We start from the raw sequence: 26,738 nt of genomic DNA, 5'->3' as shown, positions 1-26,738 counted from the left end.
TAAAAGGTAGACCTAGTTGTTGACATGTACGAAGTTTACTAATATAATAGGAGTGAAAAAAAATCAGAGATGTCTCACAATAACATTTGTGCTTCCTAGCAGTTATTGCATTTAATTCTGTCTTAGTTATTGAAACCAATATAATTTAATTGAGTTGAAGCTTGTATGTATGTAAAGTTATGAGAATACTAATTTTTCTTTTGAAATGTGGGATAAAAAAAAGTCTGCCTTCTCAACACAGTCCACAATATTATTATTTTCAGTTGAAAGAGACTAGTATATTTCAGCATATTACAAAGCAAATGTTCATACCTTTTTCAGGTTGGGTATTGTTTTACTTTTTATATTAAATATTAATAAAAGATTGGACCAGAATTTATTGTTATTCTATTTTATTGGTCATCTGTATTTTGAGTAAGAAAGATTCCTTTCAGTTACCTAATCTTTTTCCTCAGTCAGTACTTTTAAACTCTCATATTTCTAAATGAAATTTTCAGTTATTCTATTATGCACCAAATGCCTGACCTTGCAAAGTGCAGCGTGCCCTGAACTCACATTGTTAGGAAGATAATCAGAGTTCATGGCACACAGCATCTTGCAGAATCAAGTCTCTAAACCAGAATTTGTCATAATTCAAATGCACAGGGTTCCATCTAACATATGCCATCACAGGAGTCACATTCTACCTCAAAAACACTGCCAGCAACCCATCGGTCAGATTGCTGCATTGTTGTCATTTTTTTAACCCAACTTATCCAGGCTTACTCATTCAGAGGCCATCAGACTCATCTCCTTCCAAACCTGGGACAGAACTTGCAATTCCACAGTTCAATTTAGCTTACGGTGATATAGAATAGCTTGGATGAAGAGGACAAAAAATTAATTGAGGCTGAAATAAGTGAAGATAGTTAATAAAAATTATTTCTAAGACTGAATGCCAAAATAAAAAAAAACCTCACTGATGAGACTACCATATCCTGACTTTCAACAGTTTAGCAATTGATTAGAATCTCCCCTCCATTTTCCTTACCAAACCCCACCTGCTATCTTACAGTGAACATTAGATGCTAAATTGGATATATTTTTATAGAAAAGAAAAATTTTCTTTTGCCCAAATGTTTCATTGTCAAATACTCTTGTAATTACTGCAATTCTAAGTGAATGTCCAAATGCTAATATTTCAAACAAGGTGATGAATTGCACACCTTAACAGCTCTGGCATGACTCTTCCAGCAGCCTCATCTAAACCAAGAAAATTATTATGAACTGTGGTGCTAAAAAAACAACAATTTAGGGGAAACACAAATTTCAGGATGACTGAAAGTTTCATAATTACAGAAGCTTTCTTTTCTTTTGTAGAGTTGTTTACTACGGTTTCATGATAACTTGCATGCATATGCAGATATTACCCTAACACACAATTTGCTAAATCGTATGCTTAAAGCAATGCTGAGAAATTGGAATGAAAAGTCAAAGAGAAACCTGAATCAAACACCTTTCTCTGTTATTAAAGAGTCTACCTCAAACCTTAGAGACCTTCCCAACAAAAACTTCCTTGAAATAGATGACATCTCCACAAAATGTTTAATCTTAGATAAAAAAAAATTCATCAAAAATGTTCCAACCCACTCTATTAAGTGTTATTTTGCTGCACAGTCCAAGAATAAAAGATTATAACGGAAGAAAGAAATCCCTGAAACAGTAGAGCCAAATGTGTTACTACTCTGGATATGCACACTACTGAGATTACTGATAGTGTATAAGTAGATACCGTTCATACTAGCAGTCAGAAATTGGAAAGGGTCCATTAATACCATTCACCTTCATGTCTATTGAAAACCATCATTCAGAGCTTGCTTTCTTTGCAAAGTATTAGGAAGAGCGGGCCAGCTTGCACAGTCTTGATACTATGCTTCACTGAAGCACTTCAAATCCACATGGCATGAATTCACACCATTTCCAATACAAAAAATATATACCCTACTACAATATTAAATCTAGGTCTTCTTAAATACAGGTACTACTGGAGAGCCAAAAGGGCTAATTTACTGCATTATATCAAACAGCAACTTTCTTGATTTTTCTCCCCCCGCCCCCTCCATCTCTTCCCAAAACATTTATCCAAGTTGAACAACCATTTCGGCTGATGCTACGATTTTTTGAGATGAGTGTACGTGCTGCTGCACATCCGTTAACTAATTTTTGTAATAATTTAGTAACTTAAAAAATACCTTGGGAACTAATTTCACTTAAGAAACAGAGCAGCAGATGTCTTTTCTAGTGATCATCAGGGTGTATTCTCCTCCTTCAGGACCTTTCCCTTGGTTTTTGGGCGAGCTGAATGCAGGTTTATCCATTCCATTTGACATTTGTTCTCATGAATTCACACAAAGGAGCTCATGCTTGTCTTCGTATACATCCCACAACAAAGGGATCATTTGAAGCCTGCACTACATGCAGAGGTATAACTAACTTCTACTGGACTGAAACCAACCACTTTTTACTCTCCCAAGCAAACTTTATTTATGCACAGATACAACTGCACATGTTATTTTAGACAATGGGACAATGACAATGAGGGACAATGAGCACATACGCAATACCTATATTGTCCCCAACTCTCTCTCTCTCATGCCAAAGCTACAGAGAACCTTCTGAAGATCAACAATGGTTAGGACAGCACAGATGTACTTGCAAAGAGTTCAGGAGATTAAAAGGGAAATTGTTGTTGTCGTAGTATTTGTTCTGAAACTACAGATATGTCTAAAAAGATTTCTTTATTTAACTGGGACTAATATATACAAGCCTGTTATTTTCTTAAGAGAACAGTCCACAATAAATGAAAGTAGCAACAAATCTAGAAGCCAAAGTTGGTAGCACAGCAACTTAAGAAATAAGAATTCACTTACTTACTGTACTCTACTCCTGTCATTTCAACCCCCATTATTGCCACATATACTACTACACAAAGAAGAAACTTAGTATTTGTTTTTAGATCTATATATGGCAAGCCATATTGTAGAAAATATATTTTCAAAAGTTTAATAGATAATATTAATCATTTCTTGATTAAACTTGTTCTAAGTTGATTGTATGTATATCATTATCATTAAAAAACAGCACACATATTCCACTCCAAATACTTTAATACAACAATATTTTAAGTTTCTACAGCGTGAACTAAACAGAGGAATCTCTTCATCCACCAAATAAACCTTACCACCACTGGATAAAAATGGCAACTGTTTAACAACCAGCAATTTACTACACAACAATATAAGACAGTATTGAAAAATACTCTATTCATAGAAACCACAAGGATAAAATTTAATTATTCAGAATATAATCAGAGAACCATGTTTAACATTTTTACTTTTCTACATTTACAAAACATGCCAAGGGGTGGTCAGGACTTCTTTTTAGCACCTTACTAAAAGATAGCCTATTTGGCAGCACTGCATTTTAACACCATGCAGGGGAATGGATTCAATACAGACTCAGAGGGAAGAATGCCACCTAGTGAATCACCAACACAGTCCTACAACTCTTCCTATCCCCCAGAATAACAGCCGTGTTAGTCTGTATTCACAAAAAGAAAAGGTTTCAGAGTAACAGCCGTGTTAGTCTGTATTCGCAAAAGAAAAGGAGTACTTGTGGCACCTTAGAGACTAACCGATTTGAGCATGAGCTTTCGTGAGCTACAGCTCACTTCATCGGATGCATACCGTGGAAACTGCAGCAGACTTTATATACACACAGAGAATATGAAACAATACCTCCTCCCACCCCACTGTCCTGCTGGTAATAGCTTATCTAAAGTGATCATCAAGTTGGGCCATTTCCAGCACAAATCCAGGTTTTCTCACCCTCCACCCCCCCACACACAAATTCAGTCTCCTGCTGGTAATAGCATTGTGTAGAGAGTTGTCACTTTGGATGGGCTATTACCAGCAGGAGAGTAAATTTGTGGGGGGGGGGGGGGTGGAGGGTGAGAAAACCTGGATTTGTGCTGGAAATGGCCCAACTTGATGATCACTTTAGATAAGCTATTACCAGCAGGACAGTGGGGTGGGAGGAGGTATTGTTTCATATTCTCTGTGTGTATATAAAGTCTGCTGCAGTTTTTTTAAAAAGAAAAGGAGTACTTGTGTCACCTTAGAGACTAACCAATTTATTTGAGCATAAGCTTTCGTGAGCTACAGCTCACTTCATCGGATGCATGCTACAGCATGCATCCGATGAAGTGAGCTGTAGCTCACGAAAGCGTATGCTCAAATAAATTGGTTAGTCTCTAAGGTGACACAAGTACTCCTTTTCTATCCCCCAGAAATCTCTCATCGAAAAAATGTATCTGGCCTGACCTCAATGACAGGATCACAGCACTAGATGGCATAGGTGCAGATTTTGTTCATCTTTATTAACTGCATACAGATTATCAGGGTGAAAAGGAGGGGTGAGGAGAGAAGGACCTATTTTAAAATAGCTCATTGACAACTGTAGCACTTGTTGACTTGTTAATCATGTTAGAGTCAGAATAAAATGAATAATAAATATTACTATCTTAAATTGTAAGAGTTCTGCATTGTAAACAGTCTTACTTTGTGAACCTCATTGCATGAGGTCATTGCAGACCCTTGCAGGTTCACAAGGGTACTCCAGGGGGTCCGCGGGCTCCGCTGATCAATTCTTCCCACTCCCTCCCTACCAGTGCCTCCTGCACACCAGGGAACAGCCCTTTTGAGACAGCCTGGCTAGTAATCTGACCAGATCTGAGCTCCAGTCTAGAGGATCTGTGGCTAGAAATCAGTAAAATACTAGCAAGTGATTTTGTATGGCATCCAAAATCTGAAGATGACAAATAAGTTTCATATGCATTTCCTAGGGAACCTTATTCAGAAATGTGCTCTGCCTATGTTGCTCTAGCTGTTTTGCAGGCCAGGACGAAAAATGTTTTCAGCAATACACCCTCCAACATATGCACTCCCAGCATCCAAGCAAGACAATCAGTGGGGGTTGGGAGAGTGGGGAGGGCCAGCCAATCAAAGTGGGGGAAAAAACCCAGAGGTACAGTGCCCAGTGGAGGTTGCGTCCCGGAGGAGTGCCCTGCTTTCCCACCCCTAGAACCAACCCTGAAAGCACCTGGGTGCCTTAAGTGGCAGGATATCACTGAAGCCAACAGGAGCTTTCCCAATGACTTCAATAGGGGCAACTGCTAAATCATTAAAATAATTTATTTACATTACAACATTTACACTTTAATTTAAAGTCTGAATAAGTTCTTAGTAGATTTACTATTTTACTTTATGAAGCCAATCTACTTAGCTTAAACATAGAGGAATAACATGAATATGCAGCACATGGCAACCCATGGTATTAGAATAACAGTATTATACAGCTTAACCACAGAGTAATCTGGTGTGCTCTTTTATATTAATTAACAGTTTACTTGGAAATTACTGCCATATGGTATGGTAGCAGAAGTTAATTACGTAAAGCCCAATACTGCAAGGACACTCTCTGTGAGGTGCTGAGCTTCCTCAAATCCCATTGAAGTAAATGTGAGTTCAGGGTGCTTAGCACCCACCAGGATCAGACCCATACTTATTTTCAAAGAGTATGTTCTGTGAAGGCAGACAGAACATGAAAAGCTGGATTCTCTGGCCCACTAAGGACTTAACACGGCTGGATACAGCCAGCAGAGAATTCCCTTTATGTAGGACAGCGTTTTTCAAACTGGGATCTGCAGACCCCTGCAGGTCCACAAGGGTACTCCAGGGGGTCTGTGGGCCCCGCTGATCAATTCCTCCCACTCCCCCCCTACCAGCACCTCCTGCACTCCGCGGAACAGGTGTTCAGTGGCATGCAGGAGGCGCTGAGAGGGAGGGGGAGGAGGGGGATGGGAAGTGCTTGGGGGAGGGGACATAAAGAGGTGGGGAAGAGGAAGGGCATGGGTGGAGCAGGGTCGGGAAGAGGTGGGGCCTTTGAGGAAGGGATGGAGTGGGGGCAGGGCCTGGGACTGAATGAGGGGGTTGGGGCTCCACAAAAAAATTTAAATCAAAATGGGGGCCCTCACGTTGCTAAAGTTTGAGAACCACTGGTGTAGGGGGAACCTGCTGGGATTGAAGGCTGGGACTTGGCTCCTTCACCTCCAGCCATCCTCCTAACCCTTCTGTATGGGAAGGGTGGGATGTGATCAGGGCATTCCAGGGTTGAGGTGAAGGAGTGTGGTAGACCAGAGCTTCATAACACCTTATCCCACACTGGCATAAGGCCCACAGTGGGAAGTGGAAGCTCCAGGAAATGGCTCCATGCCCTCAGCAGCCCAGCTGCAGCAGATGTTACAGCAGGCCCCCATGCTGGTCCTATTTACTTACACCAGCGGAGCAAGTTACAGCAGGCTCCCTGGGGCTGGAATGCCAAGGAGCAGGGAACTGAAACCTTCTCCTCTACATCTGAGCACAGCTTCAATATAGTGAAGTATCAGGACCAAAAAATCCTTTTCTTTTTTTGCAAATTACAGCTGAACAAATACCATTCTCAAACTCTCGCTTTAAAAAAAAAAAAAAAGTGAATCTGAACTAGAACAGAAGAATGAAGAAAGTAACAAGAACCTGTGAAATATCCTGAATTTAGCTTTTTGAATATTTAAAATTAATTTAACAATCTTATGATATCTTTTAAAACAAAAACCAGGCATTTTGAGATGTGTTCTACTGAGTTTTTCTTGTTATCCATTAAACTTTTGGCTGTGATAGTTTTCCTTAAAAAAAAACACCTAAGAGGATTCAGTTTGACTAATAAGTACCATACTAGTACAGTTCCTTGATTTGGGCCTAATACAAATGGGCAGCAGGTTTAAAACAAATAAAAGGAAGTTCTTCTTCACTCAGCGCACAGTCAACCTGTGGAACTCCTTGCCTGAGGAAGTTGGGAAGGCAAGGACTATAACAGGGTTTAAAAGAGAACTGGATAAATTCATGGAGGTTAAGTCCATTAATGGCTATTAGCCAGGATCGGTAAGGAATGGTGTCCCTAGCCTCTGTTTGTCAGAGGGTGAAGATGGATGGCAGGAGAGAGATCATTGATCATTACCTGTTAGGTTCACTCCCTCTGGGGCACCTGGCATTGACCCCTGTTGGTAGACAGGATACTGGGCTGGATTGGTCTGGATATTGGATATTGGTCTGACCCAGTATGGCCATTCTTATGTTCTGATTTTAGTTCTAAAGCTAAAATTAACGAGGTAAAAGAAAAGTGTTAGATTACAGCTTTAGTTGAGGTGATAATGCCAACATGATTTAATCAAAACAAAAATGTCTTTAAAAATGTGTGCAGTGTAGCTGTAGCAATGTTGGTCCCAGGATATCAGAGAGACAAGGTGGGTGAGAGAATATCTTTTATTGGACAACTTCTGTTGGTGAGAGAGACAAGCTTTCAAGCTTACAAAGAGCTTTTCCTTCAGGTCTTGGAAATGTACTCTGTTTCACAGCTAAATACAAGGTGGAACAGACTGCACAGCATAAGCAGTTAACAGATATTGTAAGGGACAGAAGTTGGTCCAGTAAAAGATATTACCTCATCCACCTTGTCTCTTAAAAAATAAAATCGCACACACACACATATAGTCAAAGTTTGAAGAACCAGCTGCAGACATCTCTTCTTGTGATACATTTTACTTTTCTCCTGGCTACACACAATCAGATCATGTCTGAAAATGAGGAACACTCTCAACAACAACACAGGCTTGCTTGCTTCCTTTGAAATCAGTAACAAAAACATCCATGGATTCAATGTGAGCAGAACTGCGCTCAATAGAATGTCCATCACTGAGACATACAGACTAGCATCCACAATCCAACTGAATGTCACTGAGATTTGGTAACGATCGGTGGTTCTTGGAAGCAGACACAAGTTTGGAGCAACTCAGCATTTGGGGAATTTACACAGTGAACATGTACAATTAATTATTACTGAACTAATATTAGAAAGCATGCTGCCAAAATTCCTGTAAAATAGACATTTCTAAACTCTAATATGAAGAATTGATATGGTTCACATGACTTCTACAATTTTGCAAGACTGCCATCAAATAGTAAGCCTGTCAAGAATGCTCCATGCCCATTTGTAAATTGTTTGGCTTAAGAGAGCATGCTGTACTGTGTAACAAAACCCAAAATAACTATGAAAGATCAGAACGCAGTACTGCTATGAACACAGCATATAATCGTTGTGGAAATCACTTGAGAAAACAAATTGTGAGGCTATGTTTAAACCAACAGATGTTTTAGAAACAGAACAGTATGTTCAAGCAAAATAAAGGTATAACAGGCAATATTAAAAGGCCACTACAATTAGCACATTTACTTTCATGTTGAACAAAATTGCCTCATCCAATAAGACTACCTACCTAGAAGATTAACAACTTATCTAAAGTATGTGCTTTCTGTTATGTTTAAAATATGGTTTTTATTAATTATTTGCGAAGTGGCTGATTGCCATAGCAAAAACAATGTTACCCAACCAAGGGACTTTTAAGCATTGTCGCATATATTAATTTCAACTCAAGATTTGGTTTCGGCTCATAAACCATGGCACTTAAAGCGTCTCAGCCTCTGACTAATATATCTGAATAGATAACCATAACTGATTTAAGTGTCAGCTATCATTGTTATTAAAATTCATAATGTCATAAGGATGAGCAAAAATATTGAAGAGATGCTCACAGAAAGAAAAGAGGAGGTAAAATATGTAACTTTCAGTGATGACCCTTCAGTGCAGTTTTAGAAGTGGAATCCTTTTAAAATGAAATTTGATACAGTAAACTAAACTAAAAAGAGATTAGCCTTTTCACTACTGTAGGAAACAACTCATTGTTATTCTGAAATTTGCATTAATAAAATTTTCAGAATAGTATCAAAGCTCTAAGAAAGAAAAACGTTCAACGGTTCCTCATAATAAAAAATCTGGAGTACAGCCCTATTTCATTGTTTTTCAACAACAGCTTTCCTTGTTATGCTTCAAAGTCTAATGGCATCACTTCAAAAGTGAATGGAGTGTTGTATGCACCCTCTGATCTGGCAGAATTTCAATTTGTTTTTCTGAAAGAAACTTTATATTTTAACACCAACACCATGTAAAAGTCTGACCTGTTCCACACAGGACAATTAGCAATGACCATTTTTCATTGTTGTGCAATACTTGGACTACCTACACAGTCTCACCAATGAATGCAAGATTGCAGATCATGTGTATTTTTCATACCTAGGCAGACTTATTTCCAAAAGGAAAAAAACAGGGAGATTACAATTATTTCTGGTGAACACGTTTTGCAAGTGGGTTATGAATAATCTATTATAATACAAAAAGCCAGGCTGACAACAGTAGACTCTAATGTAAACATTTGTTCATATACAAATGCCATTACATACAAGAGCTCAAAACGTTTTAAACCAAAGAGTAAAAAACAAATGTAACTTAATAAACCATTGGAGGACATTTGGAAGGAGGTAATATTGAAAGGCTTGTCTATGGGCCAGATTGGTGTCTCCCTCCGTTCCTCCCCACCCCCCAACGTAGAAGAGTCAAGGGTGAAAACTTTGTGACTTCCTCCCCAGGGAAAACCACAGCTGCAGGGACAGGACATGGAAATGGGAGCCATACTGGTGGGTGAGTATGAGAGGGAAGGGACACAGATATTAGCAGCAGTATAGCAGATAGTTTGATTAAATTATAGTTTTACTGTGTTTTGATTACTAATGTGTTTGCATGTCAGAGGAACTTTATTCGGGGAAAGCCAAGTCCAAAAATGGGTTTTGCAAAAGTTCTGAAAGTGGCCATATCTATGGTCATTCTTAGCGCTTATAAGAATAAATTCCATATTCCTTGTTCAGCTCCTGTGAAAGTTCTCTCTCTTTCACTCATGAGCCTCCCCATTATTGCTTGACAGTTTCATTGTTCCAGTGGAAAGTAGCTGTCATTGCAGGTAATGGACACAGAGGGATAAGTGATCTTTCTCAGGCACCTAGGCCAGTTCCATGGAGAGATCTGAATATCAGGAGAGAGACCTTTAACTGAGCTGACTCCGCATTTAGTGGAAAGCTAGTGCAGAGAAAACTTGGGTGGTATGTTCATAGCGAATGCTGTTGCTACGCAGACAGTGGCTGCATTTTTGCCAATTAGAGTATTTTCAGAATGTGGGGCTTCATTCCTAGATGTAACCAGTTGCAATGATCAAGCCTGGAGATCACAAATGCGAGTTTCAACGTAGCAATATCTGTGTTCACTAGGATGGGGCATATTTTTTGCCACCGTAGCTCTGTGGACATCCAAATACAAGGAAGATTCTAAAAGACTCCTAAAGATAAAGAATTCCTAAAGATGCAGACCAGTCTTAAAAGAGCATGTCTCTTTCTACCAGTCTTCTCCAAGTTCAAATTTAGCCATCGTTTTTCCTCAAGGTGCCAAGTATCGAGAAAGCTGGGAGATATGAGATAAAGAGCTGTGTCTCTGTACTGCTGGCACTTCACCCCATGCTGTCTAAATAACCTTCCCAAAGCCTTAGCATAGATTTTGAATAATGAGATAAAGGATTAAACCTGTGGAACTCTGGAGGGGAGGGCTCTAGATTCGGCAGAACAGTTGCCCATGAAACCACTCTGGTTTGGTCTAAAAGGAAAGACCAGAGCCATTTCAGGGAATTTCCATACAGCCCTGCAATTTCTTGGGCCAGGAGTGCTGGGTGATTGTTAAGCATAAAACATAGATCACTGAAATGCCGCCACCAGAGGGGTGGAAGCCATCTGTCAATTAAAGCACTGCTGTCAGGAGGGAAGGGTGATACCCAAACAAACCCATGCTCTTATGAAAAGGGCTATGGAATCTCTCTTTATGCAGGATAGACAGGGACTCAGTTTTGATGTCTCATCAGAAATATACACACACAGTAACCTATGTAGCACTCTACTTAACTTAAAAAAATTATTATTCTGAGGAAATTAACAGTATTTAATATTAAACACAGTAAAATTAAGAATCTTCTTAATTACTTTCTGCTTTTATTTATTCCATGCTACTTGTCCCCCCACATGCACTGCTTTAAAGAAGATATTATGGATGGAAAAAAATATAGCATTAAAAGCCATGAGAGAAACTCAACACATCAGATTTCAGTTTCTGTTTACTACAAGCGAAGCTACAAGGCAATATTAATCTACTGTGTTCTCTTTTGATATTAAGATAGCTCATTTGGTAAAATATCACAGGGTACCGTTAACAAAGGTATAAGGTTTATTAGATGGTTTAATTTAGCTTTTCAAACCTGATTAACTTTTTCCCCAGCATGGCATCCTTTTTGGTGGACAGGACTGGGAGCATTAGATTAAAACTAACTAACACTTTTTGAAAACTAATGAGTCACCATATCAACCACAGTAAATCAAGCTATTGTCAGCAAACTACAGCTATTATAAATATTCTTACAAGGGATATAGTTAATAAAAATATAAGATTCCGCAAAGTGCATCTTGGTGTTTGGAGAGTAATCATAAATCTTGTCCTCAACATTTCCCCAACGCTTCAAAAATCTGAAGTGTATCTGACAGCTCCACTTCTCAAAGAAGTGCATACCATGACTCCCAATAAGAATCATCCATGGAATATGTCAATGTCTCACAATTCCTCAGTGAAATCCACATATGTCCTCATAGGAAAAGGCAGAGGAGTTGATTGACACCAACTTAGTTCAGTGATCCATGAAGGGCCTTTAAGAATAGTCATTAAACATGTGAAAAAGCACACACAAAAAAAAAGAAGCAGTTTTAAGACATTAAAATATTCCTTTCTTCCATCTTCACCATACAAGACAACATACTGTATGTCGGAGACAGAGAAAAAGCCAATCCTTCTGCTGATCTGACAGCTCCGTGTCAGTTCAGTTATAGTAGATGGGTTAATTTTAAAGTTTGCAAAATATCCATGCTGACACAAGCTGAATGCATTTTGTCCTTTTTTAATTGTGAGTTGTGACTAGCTTATATGGATTCTTCTACTTTTATAGATTTTCACTGGTCATTTGAATGTTGACCAACTAACTGCTAAGCCAATTCTATAACCACTATGTCCATTTCAGTACTGGAATCCATAGATCATTTGAAAACTATTGGGCCACATTGTGTATACTGGAATCATTAGAAGTTTAAAATCTTATTTTAAGAGATTTTTATCCAGTGAAATATCCATGGACTTCATTCCTATTCCTTGCACACCCAGATCTCCTCCTGAAGTCTAGATATATTACATACTGCTTCTGAGCTTATAATGCTTTACTTACATTAGTTTATCTCCATTTATAATATAGAGCTCAATCCTTTAGTCCTTACTCTAGCAAAATGCCCCTCTTTTGCCTGAAAAAATAATTCCAGACTGGGCCATTTATTGCAAGTGTTGAATTTATACCAGTAAGATTATCGTCACATAAATACCAAAAGCAATCATCTGAAGTGCTGCATTCCCCCCCACACACACACACACACGCATACACACATACCTTCCAGATAACAGTAATCAGTAGGATTTTTTTCCCTTTTTTAAAAAGATTTTGTGCTTTGAACACTGAAAGCTGATCTAAAGAACAATTTTTTCGACAAACTGTTGTACTCTGTTGAGACATCTACCCTTAGCAGACACATTCTATAAGGGAACACCTAAGTAAAGCAAGCTTGTTTACAGTTTAACAAAATAACCCAATTTCTAAAAAACATTCAAACAGCACTTGATTTCTAATAACGAAGATTCAGTGCAATGGATGCAAACCAGGACTGATCGCCATTATTATGAAGATCCTTAATGCATTTTCCTCAGCATTCCACTGAAGTTCTAATGAAATAAGACAGATGTACTAATTACACATTTTATTTCTTTATCTTTTTATAGATACAAATTAGTATCTATTAAGTATATGAATACGCTATTTACTTGAGACTTTCTGTAATACTGTTAGTAATAAATGTTTAAAAGCATTAGGAAAACAAAAAGTGATTGAAGTGATATCAAATGTCACCATCAGATAATTTGTAAAAAATTGCAATACTTTAGAACAGTAATGATGGGGGTGAAATCACTGTGACCACTTCCACTTAACCTTTTCCATTACAGTATTTCTAAACATTTGCATGTCATTATTCACCAAGTACAGTACACCACACCACTATTTATGTTGCTAATTTCTAAACCAAAGAGTTATAAGATTATGTAATTATCTACATTTTTCTGCTAAGAGAGTTCTAGTCAAATGCTGAAGCTTCTTTCATAATGAGATGCAATGAACGTGAGCTTTCACCTTCAGTGCCAAGTACAAAAAGAAAGAAAGGGAAGGTTAGAAGTGCTGTATGTCTGTTCACTGAGGACGAGGTTACTTGCATAACCTGGCAGTATCGCCACCCCTTCAATCTGCACACTTCCATGCACTAGAAAACTCCACAGTTGTTTCCTACATTCCTTTAATATGAACACTCAAGAGGCCATTCTATCCTTTTTTAAGGAAATTATTTCACCGCCACCTCCTTGAGTAATCTGAATTTTCATTTCATTCCTACAAAGATTAAAAACACTTTAACATTACTTTAAAACCTTTAAGTATGTCATCAGTATTACTTGCTCTGCTACTGCAGTTTCGTTGCTAAGGCCTTGTCTACACTAAAGGGAAAAGTTGATCTAAGCTATGTAATTTGAGTTACGTGAATAGTGTAACTCAAATCAAGATAGTTTAGATCTACTTACCATGGGGTCCACACTACGCGATGTCAACGGGAGATGCTCTCCCATCGACTCCCCTTACTCTTCTTGATCCGGTGGTGTACAGGAGTCGACGGGAGAGCGACTGATGGTCAATTTAGCGGGTCTTCAGTAGACCTGCTAAATGGACCGCTGCAGCATCAATCCTCCAGTAAGTGTAGACAAGACCAACTAAAGCCAAACTAAATTTTTAGTTTAGATACATTTAAAATCAAGTTTTGCAATGTAAAATTCAAGCATAATTTGTGTTAACCATTTTTCTTTGATAAGCTTGCATGTATTTTTTTTTCAGACAGATGATAGTGATCTCTAGACATAGGTTTCAGGATACAAGTATTTAAATAGTGATATAATTTTGAATACTAGATCTTATTAGAGTAATCATAAACAAGCTGAAATTATTTTAATGACTGATTTTACATAGGTGCAGTATTGTCAGGAAAAATATATAATGAATACATCTTACCAAAAAATGTTTAGAAAAATTTGTTGGCATGTTATTACATTTCTAGGGCAGGACTAGAAAATATGATATAGCTACAAATAGACTAAGACCCTCTCTTCCCAAATCTATTAAGCCAAGAAGGGAGAGACTATAACTTGTTTAAAAATCAATAGTGGAGGAAGTTTACATTTGTCCACTCTATTCTAAGGCATCAATTGAGAAAGCTCCCAAATATTCTGTAATCTTTTACTTTTATTGGACTTGAATATTTAAATTAATACTTCTCATGAAATATTTTACAGTTACAAGGTATATACTATCAATATTGACAACTTTCAGCCTGTTTCAATGGCTTTGTAAAATTTGGTTACTCTGTAATTTCTTAGAAGATGAATGACCATGTTATGTTTGTTGGTTTGTTTTTAAATTCTGTGGATGGAGAGGGCTTCTGCAGCAGCAAGAAATGTGAGTGTTAATGAACATTATAACTCTGTTTATGGCTATAAATGCCAGGGTGGAATAACTGAAAACATATGCTATGTGCCTCAAATTTTAAGGATGATGACGCTGTTACATTAGTAGGGTGCAACATGCTATGAAGAACTCCCACAATGTAGCAGTTGTTCAAAAGTCATATTCATCCAGTTGTGCTGTCTTTATTAAAGGATATATAATACTAGATGTGATTTATTCAAATCACAGCTGCAGCCTAGATTAGAGATACTAAACATTCTGGTTTTTAAATTAGAGTTTTAAAACTGTATCTGTATATAAGATAATATGAAAACATGTCAAAGCTCAATTCCTATCTGGATAAGATTTGTTTTTAAGGGCTTGAGCTGTGGGGTGAATAAATACGGAATGGTTCAATAAAGAGTTCCAGGTCAATGTAAATAATGCATCTTAGATCATGACCAGAAAGCTTTAAAACTTTTGCTGGCATCTAGGGTTGAGATAGGCATTGTTTTATACAATGAAATACAATTTATAACAATATATTGATTTCCAATGCTTCATTCAAGGGGGGAGCTTCTTATGGTGCTCACAAGAGATGAAACCCTGACTAAAAATATACCGATTACATCTCTCACATATGGTAGATCTTGCTTAAAGTTTTAATCCTCTGAAAACAAAATACAATGACTAAATCAGTCATCTCTATTAACTAACATTAGACATTATGTTAAACTTTTATTATATGAGTCATTTCATATCCCATCTGTCAAGAATTGCCTGAGCTCAAATGTGTAATGTGTTTTTTTTAATTGGACCAGCTAATCTATTTTTTTTTTAAAAAGATTCATTTTCATGCTCAAGTACCGGGAGTTAATTTTTAAAACAATCCACCCGGTTTCCTCCTGAACATAGGTACTGAATCTTAAAGCATGTGAATTACAGTGTATGAAATACATCATCGGTGGGGGGGAGGGTGTTCAACCATACTCCTTCCATTCCCATACAACCATCATTGAGCTGGCAAATACTATGCGGGCTACAAAGGTAGTGGATTGAGGCGTCAGGCAGCGTTACAACATATATAAGAGCCTTATAATGAGGAAAGAAGGGTGCAAATGACATTCAGTCTCAATAAAAAAAGGGGGGGGGCGGGGAAGCCGCCTTAAAAGACTAGAAGGACCTAGCGTCCCTACTGATGTAAATGGATGGAATTGTGCGGGGAGAGGGACAAGGGAACTGTTGCGCTCCCCGGCTGTACAGCCACCATATACCGGCCCCCTATAAACAAATACTCCACCGGCAGCCAGGGCTGGAGGCGCCCGATCGCTCTGGCTGTACAGGGAGAGGAAAGGGAACCAACCGGCCTCAGCCAGTAACGCCAAACATGCCAAGCCCCGCGCCCCACAGCGGAAACCAGCCTCCTCGCGAGGACCAGCAAGCCGGGCCGGCGCGTGGGGAGGACCAGGGGGCAGCTCTGGCGATCCCGCGCTCAGAGGGGCTGGGCCGGGCGGCAGAAGTTGTGAAGGGCAGCGCAGCAGCGAACCACCGCGGCAGCTCCAGAGCGGAGGGGTGGGAAGGGCCCGTCCCGCGGGCCAGGCAAGTCCCCTGGCCGCTCCCGGGGTGGAAAGAAGAGGCTGGGCGGGGGAGAAGGCGGCTGGCGGTGGCGGATCAAACACCTGCCTGCTGACAGGGGACGATGAGGATGAGACGGAGAGAACTTGATCGCTATGAACCAGGCTCTCTCCCAGCAGCGCCCCGCCGGCCTCGGCCCCGCTGCGTGGCGGCCGAGTGCGGGGACCCCTGCCGAGCACACCGGGGCAGCAGCGGGGTCAGAGGGAGCACTCGGTGCCTCTCCAGCCCCAGAGCTGGCATCTGCCCACGGAGAGCAGCAGCAGCAACCTGGCGGCGGAGGGGCAGCGGCACGGAAGGGCGCTAAGAAGTGTCCATCCAGGTTCAGTTAAAGTCTCGAGTGTAGCAGACTGCGCGGGACACGGATCCTGCCCTCCCGGGCTGCGGACCCGGGGGCAGGTTATTTCTCAGCCGTCGCACCACACGCCACCAGCTCGCTTGTGGGGGGGGGGGGGAAGCGGGATAAAACAAACGTGCGTGACACCCAGATTACACGAGCTCGGACACACCAATGCAGGGAAGGCTGCCGAGCCCATAGCAAGGGGGGAGGGAGCAGGGGGGATAGAGACCCCGGGGATACCACACAGCCTGGCCACGCTAGTTACCTTTCATCCAGTCCACCACTTGACTCGGAGACCATTTACTCACGGGTTCCATGATGAGAGCCATCGGGGACCTGGCCGCTGCTTGGGCGGGCGGAGAAGCGCTGCCCCACTCCCCTCGTCCTCCCGGGCAGCCGAGCAGTGGGAGGCGGTGGCGATGGCGGGGAGGCGGGAGAAAGCTGGAGGCTGCTTTCTGCTGTAGCAGGTTTTCCAAGAGCCCGCTCGCAGCCCAGCCTCTGCGCCGGAGCCCGCCAGTGGAGGGGACGCCACCACAGCCCCGCGCGCCCCTTCGCTCGCCGGCTCTGCCTCTGCCTCTCTCTCGGGGTTTCAATTCATGTTGCTGGCTCGGCGGGGAGCGGGGAGGGTGGAAGCTGCTGCACGCTCCGTCGCCTCGGGCCTCCCGCCCCCGCTGCTCCCGAGCGATCCCCGGACTGCTCCGAAGGCAGAGGGCGTGAGCGGCTAACCAGGCAACCGCGGGGCTGGGGCTCAGCCACGCTCTCCCCCCGCCCTCACGGCAGCTCCCCGAGCTCCACGCTTGCCTCTTTCTCCCGCACGGCCGGGAGCCTGGCGGAAATGACGAGCTGCAAATAGCTGGAGGAAAAGGCGAAGCCGCCCGGCTCCGCGCTGGGGAGATGCTGCTGCACGAGGCGCCAGCCGCCGCCGCCGCCGCCGCCGGGGGCAGGCGGACTCTCACGCGCGTGGGGCGAGCTGCACCCGCGCTGCCCCAGTCCCCGGCGCAGCGCGCGCGCCCTCCCCGCCCGGGCCGGCGCTGGGGGCGGCAGAGGTGGGAGCCGGGGCGCTGCCGAGCGAAAGGCGCGGGAGGCGGCCGCGCAGGGCACCTGTTTCCACGAGTCCAACTTCTGAGCGCGAGGCGCCGGCTTTGCTCGAGCGTCTGCTTAGCTGAAAGGCAAACCCCCGTCTTTCGCGGGGAGGGGGAAGTAGCAGGAGCTGCTGATGCATCAGGAGGAGGTGGAGGAGGAAATCAAGCCGGGAGGCATCGTGTTCCTTTTGAAAGCGTTTCTGAGTGGGCTCCGGGAGGTAATTGCTGAGAAAAGCCCTGCTGGAAAATGGCTGTGATTTTTAATCTATTCAAATACCTAAAATCCACATGATTGGACTAGCAAAGTGACTGGGACGTCAAGTGGATGGTGGTTTTGCTCCTTCATGCATAGTCAACACGTAATTCACCTGCTACGCCTATACAAGGATGGATGATTTAACTTCAGATAGTTCTGATTTATTAAGACTCAGCCCACTTCTGTAGACTTTACTCCAGCTGAGTAATGCTCATTTCCGCCACTATTCCACTGGTTTTAATGAGATTACTGGTGTAGTAAGGGACTGTTCGATGTGAGTAAAATTGGCAGAATCAGGGTCAGATTAAGGCAATCCCCAGACTCACCGCCATATGGGCTCCCTTTAGTCCGATCCCTGCCATAGCCTTGAACTCCACACCATCGCACCACCTGGGGTGCTGGTCCTCAAATGCAATCTTCTGGGGTGGGGTGGGGTGGGGTGGGGTCTACCACCATTTCCTTTTGAGTAGGCTAGGCCACCCCTGGTCTCCTCCCTACTCCTTGTCTCCAGGTGATCTTGGGTCCATCCAAGAGGAGAAAGGACTCATCCTCCCCCCACCTGACTGCAGGACTCCCTATGTACCCAGCACCACCCAAACAAAACCAGGATGGGATGGCAGCAGCAAGAGACCTCTACCAATGTGATGTAGGTGTGCTTCTCCTAATCAACCCATATGCAGGAACCCCATCTCCAAGGAGATAGTAACTCTCCCAACCATTCTTATACCAAGGGGTGAGGTGAGGACCAGCATTCCTTCTTGGCTGTGTGCAGAACCAATGGCTACCCACACTGAAATGTGACATCTCTGAGTGAAGACTCTCCTACTCTTACTCTATCCCTCCCTCATTCCATCTACACATTCATTTTCTCTCCCTCCTCATTCATTCCATATCCCATATTCATTATTGCCTACTTTCCACCACTGAGTCTTCCCCCTCACTCTGGAGAGTAAGGGGGAGACCAAAAGAGTGAGAGAGTGAGCTGTAGAGAGAACGCCCATCTGGCAAGGAGCAGTGGCAGCTAGGTCCCCTACCTTTGTGAGTGGTGGGGTGACAGCAGAGGGCTCTCCCACACAGAGAGATAGGCATGACATCTTGGGTCTCCTCCTCTAGAGATGGCAGAGATTACAGAAGAGGTCCCCCCTCAGGAGAGTTGGGAGCAGCAGAAGCGGTCCCCTCCCTCCAGCTAGCCAGGGGGCAACCTAGTCCTGCTCATAACAGCGCTGATTTCATTATACTCAGGTCACTTTCAAGGTTTCTTTGTAATTAACATATCTAGAAACTCTTTTTTAATGAGGGATGAGATTCTGACATCATTACTTGACTGCATAAGCATTACTCTAGACTTGTCTATAGTGCATAGGCCTTAATCCAGTCCATTGGCAACTCAGTTTTTTTCTAAGAATGGTTTCTTTACTAAATGCCACTAAAACCTATAGTTTTCTGAATGTCAGGATTCCATCTGCAAAGTTTGATTTTAGTCAATTTCCCCTCTGAAAGGGTCAAAAGATGCAAATTCTTACAAAATTAAAGGAAACCGTAGGCTATTGCTATTGTTAAGAATGGTTTCTATTAGCAACTTTTATTCTGAAAGACTTAGAAATGGATATCCAAGTTCAGTCCAGACAGAAACATGGCTTGTAATTCATACCACTAATGTATAATTTACAACATTGTGGCTGAGGAGAGGGGCAATCATTTGCATGCTTGGTGAAGAAGAGTTCAAAAACTAATACAAGTTCAAATATTTCACATTTTTTCTGCAGCTTTTCTGCCCATTTTCTCAATACCCACACGTAAGAGTCCTATAATGTATACTTGCAGAATAAACTACAGTTACACTGGGCAAAAGGTTTGCAACATTGGAGAAGACAATAGGTCCATCTCTGACCCTTTACCTCTAGCAGCAGTCAGTATCTGTTGCTTGAAACTGCTCTGACCTAATTATGAAATGGTGAATGGAAAATCCTTCCTTACTAACCTCTTAAGTAAACAGCATATGCTCTGAAGCAAACGACTTGATTATATTTGTTATTTTATCTGGTACAGCTATCATACCACTATTCAGTTAAATCCTGGTATCTTTCGCAAACAAGTAAATATTTTTAGTGAAGTCAATAGAACTACATGCATGGATTAAAGGAGAAAGATTTGGCCCATTATGAGTGATAAAATTATCCAGTAATAGTATTTAACCTGATGACCTACTGAAGCAGCAAATTCCTCGGCCTGAGAATGTGCTGCAAAAATGGTATTTTTTTCAAAAATTGTTCTAAATTCATTGCTCAGTTGATTTTATTCTTGTTCTCTTGCTAGGGTAAGGAGTCAAAAGGTGAGACTGATGACTTTTACAGTGACTTTCCCAATCTTAAATATCTCAATCAAATTATTTTTGATGCTTTTCCTTTCCAGGCAATGGTCCTGACCCTGCAATCCAATCTACATGCACCATCTTTTTGCCTGTTCAGAGCCCTCTTCAATGGGATTCTGCCCAGGTGCAAGGATCCATTCAAGTGCAGATTGTATAATCCTAGTTTTTGTACTAACTCATCCACTGCAACTGACCTGATACACACAATACTTTAAAATGTTAACATGTATTTTTAAAAGTGTCTAAATTTGTATTTGTGCAGTCACACATGTCAATTAAATACCTTTCCACTTTTAGAGCAGTGAAAATAAAGATAAAAGTAAATCTGTTGTTAAATAAAAATGGCGGGGGGGGGAGAAGAGAAATTTATTTAATGCTGTATTACAAGTTTTATGTCAAAAGCAGAGGATATGTCTGCTTAGGCTAGGGTGACCAGATAGGGACAGTCCCGATATTTGGGGCATTTTCTTCTATAGGCGCCTATTACCCCACACCCCAGTCCCGATTTTTCACACTTGCTGTCTGGTTACCCTACCTTAGGCCCTGATGCGGCAAACACTTATGTACATGCTTAATTTTACTACCACAAGTGACTTCAATGGGACTACTCCCAGTAGTAAATTTCAGTAGTAAAATAGAAGTTTTTGTTAGGATTGAGGCTATAGAATGTAAGATGTCTGAAGAAGGGGCAGTCTTTTGTTGTGTTCATAGAGTGCTCAGCACAATGGTCCCCTGATGCTTGACTGGTGTTTTAGGCGCTACTGCAATACAAATGATTAATAATAACAATAATGATGCAAAAGAGAATTAAGGTACTCTTTAGACCTACTGGACCAATGTGACACTCAGCTTTAGGGTGACGGAATTAGGCTCTGGATAGGCACTGCATGGCTGGTCTGTTCAGCAGCTTAGTAACTCTTTAGACAAACACTCTCTCAGTTTTTATCTGCTGGAGTGTAAATTATCCTTCACTTTTTATACCTTAATTTTATTTTATTTTATTTTTCTTTTGCCTGAGTGAAGCAATACAAATCAAGAGGCTGTCACTGAGCATCTGTATTATTTACATGGGGCCAATCTGCACACTGGCTCTCAGTGATGGATTGCTGAATATATGTGGATTTCCCAGAAATTTCAGAGAACGCTGATGGGGTATATAAGCCCTGCACCTTGTTCAATGACAAGTTAAAATCTTTCCCTGGAGTAAGAGAAGGAACTTGTTCTTCCAAAGATATTGTTTCAGATTCCAGCAACAGAAACAAGTTATTCTAAGAGATGGAGTAATAAGGCTAATGGAGATAGATCCCAGCTAATTTGCCTATTTTGGGGCTATTAAACATACCCAGAGGAAGTATGTGAAAAGTGTAGTATTTCTTTCAAGCAAGGAAAGCTTGCCCATGTTTTGGCAAGATTCGGTTAGGAATTTACTTCAAGAAATACATTTCTTATTCTCTTTCCTCCAAATGTCTTTGAGAACCTGATTCTGCCATCCATACCTGCACTGAGTGATAGCTTATTCTGCAAAGTTTATGGGTCAGATTCTGATGTCCTTAGGTTGGGTAGCACCCCAAGTTTAGTAGGACTAGCATGAGTAACAATACTGAAATCTGCCACCAAATTGATGGTGCACATGGGACTATTTGTGTAGTAAGCTACCACTCAGTACAAGTACTGAGGAGCAGAGTCTACCCCAAAGTAAAGAGGTCCAACTGGTCAGTGACATTTCTGATTTAATTCTTGGCCTAAGTTCAGTTCTCTTTCCTCCCCTTTTCTCCCCATCCCCTCACCACTCGATTCATCTTTTCCTCCTTCAGTGTATTTTAAAGTATTATTTTAATGACAAATGTCATCTTACCCTTTGGATATGCCTTAAATCCATGATCACTTAATATGATATGAACTATTTTTTGAGGATTAAACATTTTAATCTTGATTGTGTAATAACTACTTGATATATTTATTGTGTAATCAGAAATACAAATCATAATCCCCCAAAGGATGTTTAATCATTTAAACCACTCAGGATTCACTTAAGGCACTTAGATGAGAAAGGTGGCAAAGGGGTAAAAATTCAAAGACTTCAAACACCTTTCATAAAACAAAAGATCATGGTTTTTAAAAGTGAATGACCTTTAAAAATGAATGACCTGAGTATTTCCCCAAGAAATACCTATCATTTTAATTAGGTTTCTTCATTAAACAAAAAAGAAACCCTGCCTTTGAATCTGTTTTATATACAGTTTGAGTCCCATCACATCTCTTAAACAGGGGCAATCAAGTAAATTGTGCACTGGGACTTGCTCCATTACTGGCTGTATAAGGAAATAAACAGGTTTAATAAATTTTAGGATCAGAAAGGACAACTGTGAACATCTAAGCCTGACCTTCTCTATAACACAGGCCATACAATTTCACCCAGTCATACCTGCAAAGACAGGAGGGGGAGGGCGGAGGATTATTCTTTTCCATGGTTATACTTGTTTTTGTACCAATATGTATCAATTACTAATCCCTTTCCATATGGAGTTAAGGGTATGTCTACACTACGAAATTAGGTCAAATTTATAGAAGTCAGTTTTTTAGAAATCGTTTTTATATAGTCGACTGTGTGTGTCCCCACACAAAATGCTCTAAGTGCATTAAGAAAAGGAGTACTTGTGGCACCTTAGAGACTAACCAATTTATTTGAGCATGAGCTTTCGTGAGCTACAGCTCACTTCATCAGATGCATACCGTGGAAACTGCAGCAGACTTTATATACATACAGAGATCATAAAACAATACCTCCTCCCACCCCACTGTCTTGTTTTAGACACAAGACTTTAAACAAGACCCTGTAAGCCATGTCGTCAATCGCCCCTCCCTCTGTCAGAGCAACAGCAGACAGTCATTCCGCACCTTTTTTCTGTGCAGACGCCATACCACGGCAAGCATGGAGCCTGCTCCGATCACTTTGGCAATTAGGAGCACATTAAACACCACGTGCATTATCCAGCAGTATATGCAGCACCAGAACCTAGCAAAGTGAAACTGGGCGAGTAGGCAACGTCAGCGCGGTGACGAGAGTGATAAGGACATGGACACGGACTTCTCTCAAAGCACGGGCCCTCGCAATGTGGGCATCATGGTGCTAATGGGGCAGCTTCATGCCGTGGAATACCGATTCTGGGCTCGGGAAACAAGCACAGACTGGTGGGACCGCATAGTGTTGCAGGTCTGGGACGATTCCCAGTGGCTGCGAGACTTTCGCATGCGTAAGGGCACTTTCATGGAACTTTGTGACTTGCTTTCCCCTGCCCTGAGGCGCAAGAAAACCAAGATGAGAGCAGCCCTCACAGTTGAGAAGCGAGTGGCAATAGCCCTGTGGAAGCTTGCAATGGCAGACAGCTACCGGTCAGTTGGGAATCAATTTGGAGTGGGCAAATCTACTGTGGGGGCTGCTGTGATGCAAGTAGCCCACGCAATCAAAGATCTGCTGATATCAAGGGTAGTGACCCTGGGAAATGTGCAGGTCATAGTGGATGGCTTTGCTGCAATGGGATTCCCTAACTATGGTGGGGCCATAGATGGAACCCATATCCCTATCTTGGCACCGGAGCACCAAGCCGGCAAGTACATAAACCGCAAGGGGTACTTTTCAATAGTGCTGCAAGCACTGGTGGATCACAAGGGACGTTTCACCAACATCAACGTGGGATGGCCGGGAAAGGTACATGACGTTGGCATCTTCAGGAACTCTCATCTGTTTCAAAAGCTGCAGGAAGGGACTTGATTCCCAGACCAGAAAATAACCGTTGAGGATGTTGAAATGCCTATAGTTATCCTTAGGGACCCAGCCTAGCCCTTAATGCCCTGGCTCATGAAGCCATACACAGGCAGCCTGGACAGTAGTGAGGAGCTGTTCAACTACAGGCTGAGCAAGTGCAGAATGGTGGTAGAATGTGCATTTGGACGTTTAAAAGCTCGCTGGTGCAGTTTACTGACTCGGTTAGACCTCAGTGAAACCAATATTCCCACTGTTATTACTGCTTGCTGTGCGCTCCACAATATCTGTGAGCATAAGGGGGAGATGTTTATGGTGGGGTGGGAGGTTGAGGCAAATCGCCTGGCCGCTGGTTACGCACAGCCAGACACCAGGGCGGTTAGAAGAGCACAGGAGGGCGCGGTGCACATCAGAGAAGCTTTGAAAACCAGTTTCATGACTGGCCAGGCCACGGTGTGAAAGTTCTGTTTGTTTCTCCTTGATGAAACCCCCCCGCCCCTTGGTTCACTCTACTTCCCTGTAAGCTAACCACCCTCTCCTCCTCCCTTCGATCACCGCTTGCAGAGGCAATAAAGTCATTGTTGCTTCATATTCATGCATTCTTTATTAATTCATCACACAAATAGGGGGATAACTGCCAAGGTAGCCCAGGACGGGTGGTGGAGGAGAGAAGCACCAGGAGGGGTGGTGGAGGAGGGAAGGACAAGGCCACACAGCACTTTAAAAGTTTAAAACTTTAAAACTTATTGAATGCCAGCCTTCTGTTGCTTGGGCAATCCTCTGGGGTGGAGTGGCTGTGTGGCCGGAGGCCCCCCCACCGCATTGTTGGGCGTCTGGGTGAGGAGGCTATGGAACTTGGGGAGGAGGGCGGTTGGTTACACAGGGGCTGTAGTGGCGGTCTGTGCTCCAGCTGCCTTTCCTGCAGCTCAACCATACGCTGGAGTGTATTAGTTTGATCATCCAGCAGCCTCAACATTGAATCCTGCCCCCTCTCATCATGCTGCCGCCACCTTTCAGCTTAAGCCCTCTCTTCAACCCACCACTTACTCTCCTCAGCCTGCCACCTCTCCTCCCGGTCATTTTGTGCTTTCCTGCACTCTGACATTGTCTGCCTCCATGCATTCGTCTGTGCTCTGTCAGTGTGGGAGGACAGCATGAGCTCAGAGAACATTTCATCACAAGTGCGTTTTTTTCACCTTCTACTCTTCACTAGCCTCTGGGAAGGAGAAGATCCTGTGATCCTTGAAACACATGCAGCTGGTGGAGAAAAAAAAGGGACAGTGATATTTAAAAAGACACATTTTATAGAACAATGGGTACACTCTTTCACGGTAAACCTTGCTGTTAACATTACATACATAGCATGTGTACTTTCGTTCCAAGGTCGTATTTTGCCTCCTCCCACCACGTGGCTAGCGCCTCCCCGTGGCTAACAGCGGGGAACATTTCTGTTCAGCCACAGGCAAACAGCCCAGCAGGAACGGGCACCTCTGAATGTCCCCTTAAGAAAAGCACCCTATTTCAACCAGGTGACCATGAATGATCTCACTCTCCTGAGGATAACACAGAGAGATAAAGAACGGATGTTGTTTGAATGCCAGCAAGCATACACTGCAAAGCTTTGTTCTGCAATGATTCCCGAGTACGTACTACTGGCCTGGTGTGGTAAAGTGTCCTACCATGGTGGACGGAATAAGGCTGCCCTTCCCAGAAACCTTTTGCAAAGGCTTTGGGAGTACATCCAGGAGAGCCGCAAATGCCAGGGCAAATTAATCATTAAACATGCTTGCTTTTAAACCATGTATAGTATTTTAAAAGGTACACTCACCAGAGGTCTCTTCTCTGCCTGGTGGATCCAGGAGGCAGCCTTGGGTGGGTTTGGGGGGTACTGGCTCCAGGTCTAGGGTGAGAAACAGTTGCTGGCTGTCGGGAAAACCGGTTTCTCCGCTTGCTTGCTGTGAGCTATCCACAACTTCATCATCATCATCTTCCTTGTCCCCAGAATTTGCTTCCGTGTTGCCTCCATCTCCATTGAACGAGTCAAACAACATGGCTGGGGTAGTGGTGGCTGAACCCCCTAAAATGGCATGCAGCTCATCATAGAAGCGGCATGTTTGGGGCTCTGACCCGGAGCGGCCATTTGCCTCTCTGGTTTTCTGGTAGGCTTGCCTCAGCTCCTTAAGTTTCACGCAGCACTGCTTCGGGTCCCTGTTATGGTCTCTGTCCTTCATGCCCTGGGAGATTTTGACAAGTGTTTTGGCATTTCAAAAACTGGAACGGAGTTCTGATAGCACGGATTCCTCCCCCCATACAGCGATCAGATCCCGTATCTCCTGTTCGGTCCATGCTGGAGCTCTTTTGCGATTCTGGGACTCCGTCATGGTCACCTCTGCTGATGAGCTCTGTACTCACCTGCAGCTTGCCATGCTGGCCAAACAGGAAATTGGAATTCAAAAGTTTGCGGGCCTTTTCCTGTCTACCTGGCCAGTGCATCTGAGTTGAGAGTGCTGTCCAGAGCGGTCACAGTGGAGTACTCTGGGATAGTTCCCAGAGGCCAATACCATCTAATTGTGTCCACAGTACCCCAAATTTGATCCAGCGAGAC

At 42.5% G+C, this 26,738-nt stretch overlaps 1 protein-coding gene across 10 annotated transcripts in view; it reads right to left on the bottom strand.

Moving 5' to 3' along the window:
- CNKSR2 (connector enhancer of kinase suppressor of Ras 2) overlaps positions 1–17,074 on the bottom strand; it is a 369,205-nt gene extending 352,131 nt beyond the window's left edge. For all 10 annotated transcript variants that reach the window (XR_012160437.1, XR_012160435.1, XR_012160434.1 and 7 more), the window contains exon 1: positions 16,927–17,074. Coding sequence is in view for 7 of the 10 variants with exons in the window: in XM_073357190.1 (XP_073213291.1) it covers positions 16,927–16,990 (64 nt within the window). In the remaining 3 variants the exon portion in view is untranslated. The remainder of the gene's footprint in view (positions 1–16,926) is intronic.
- Between the last annotated feature and the right edge of the window lie 9,664 nt (positions 17,075–26,738).

The sequence above is a fragment of the Lepidochelys kempii genome, chromosome 1 (assembly GCF_965140265.1).
Source record: "Lepidochelys kempii isolate rLepKem1 chromosome 1, rLepKem1.hap2, whole genome shotgun sequence".
Lineage (NCBI taxonomy): Eukaryota > Metazoa > Chordata > Testudines > Cheloniidae > Lepidochelys > Lepidochelys kempii.
Note: the sequence above shows the minus strand (reverse complement) of the source record. Positions and strands in the feature narration are given on the sequence as shown.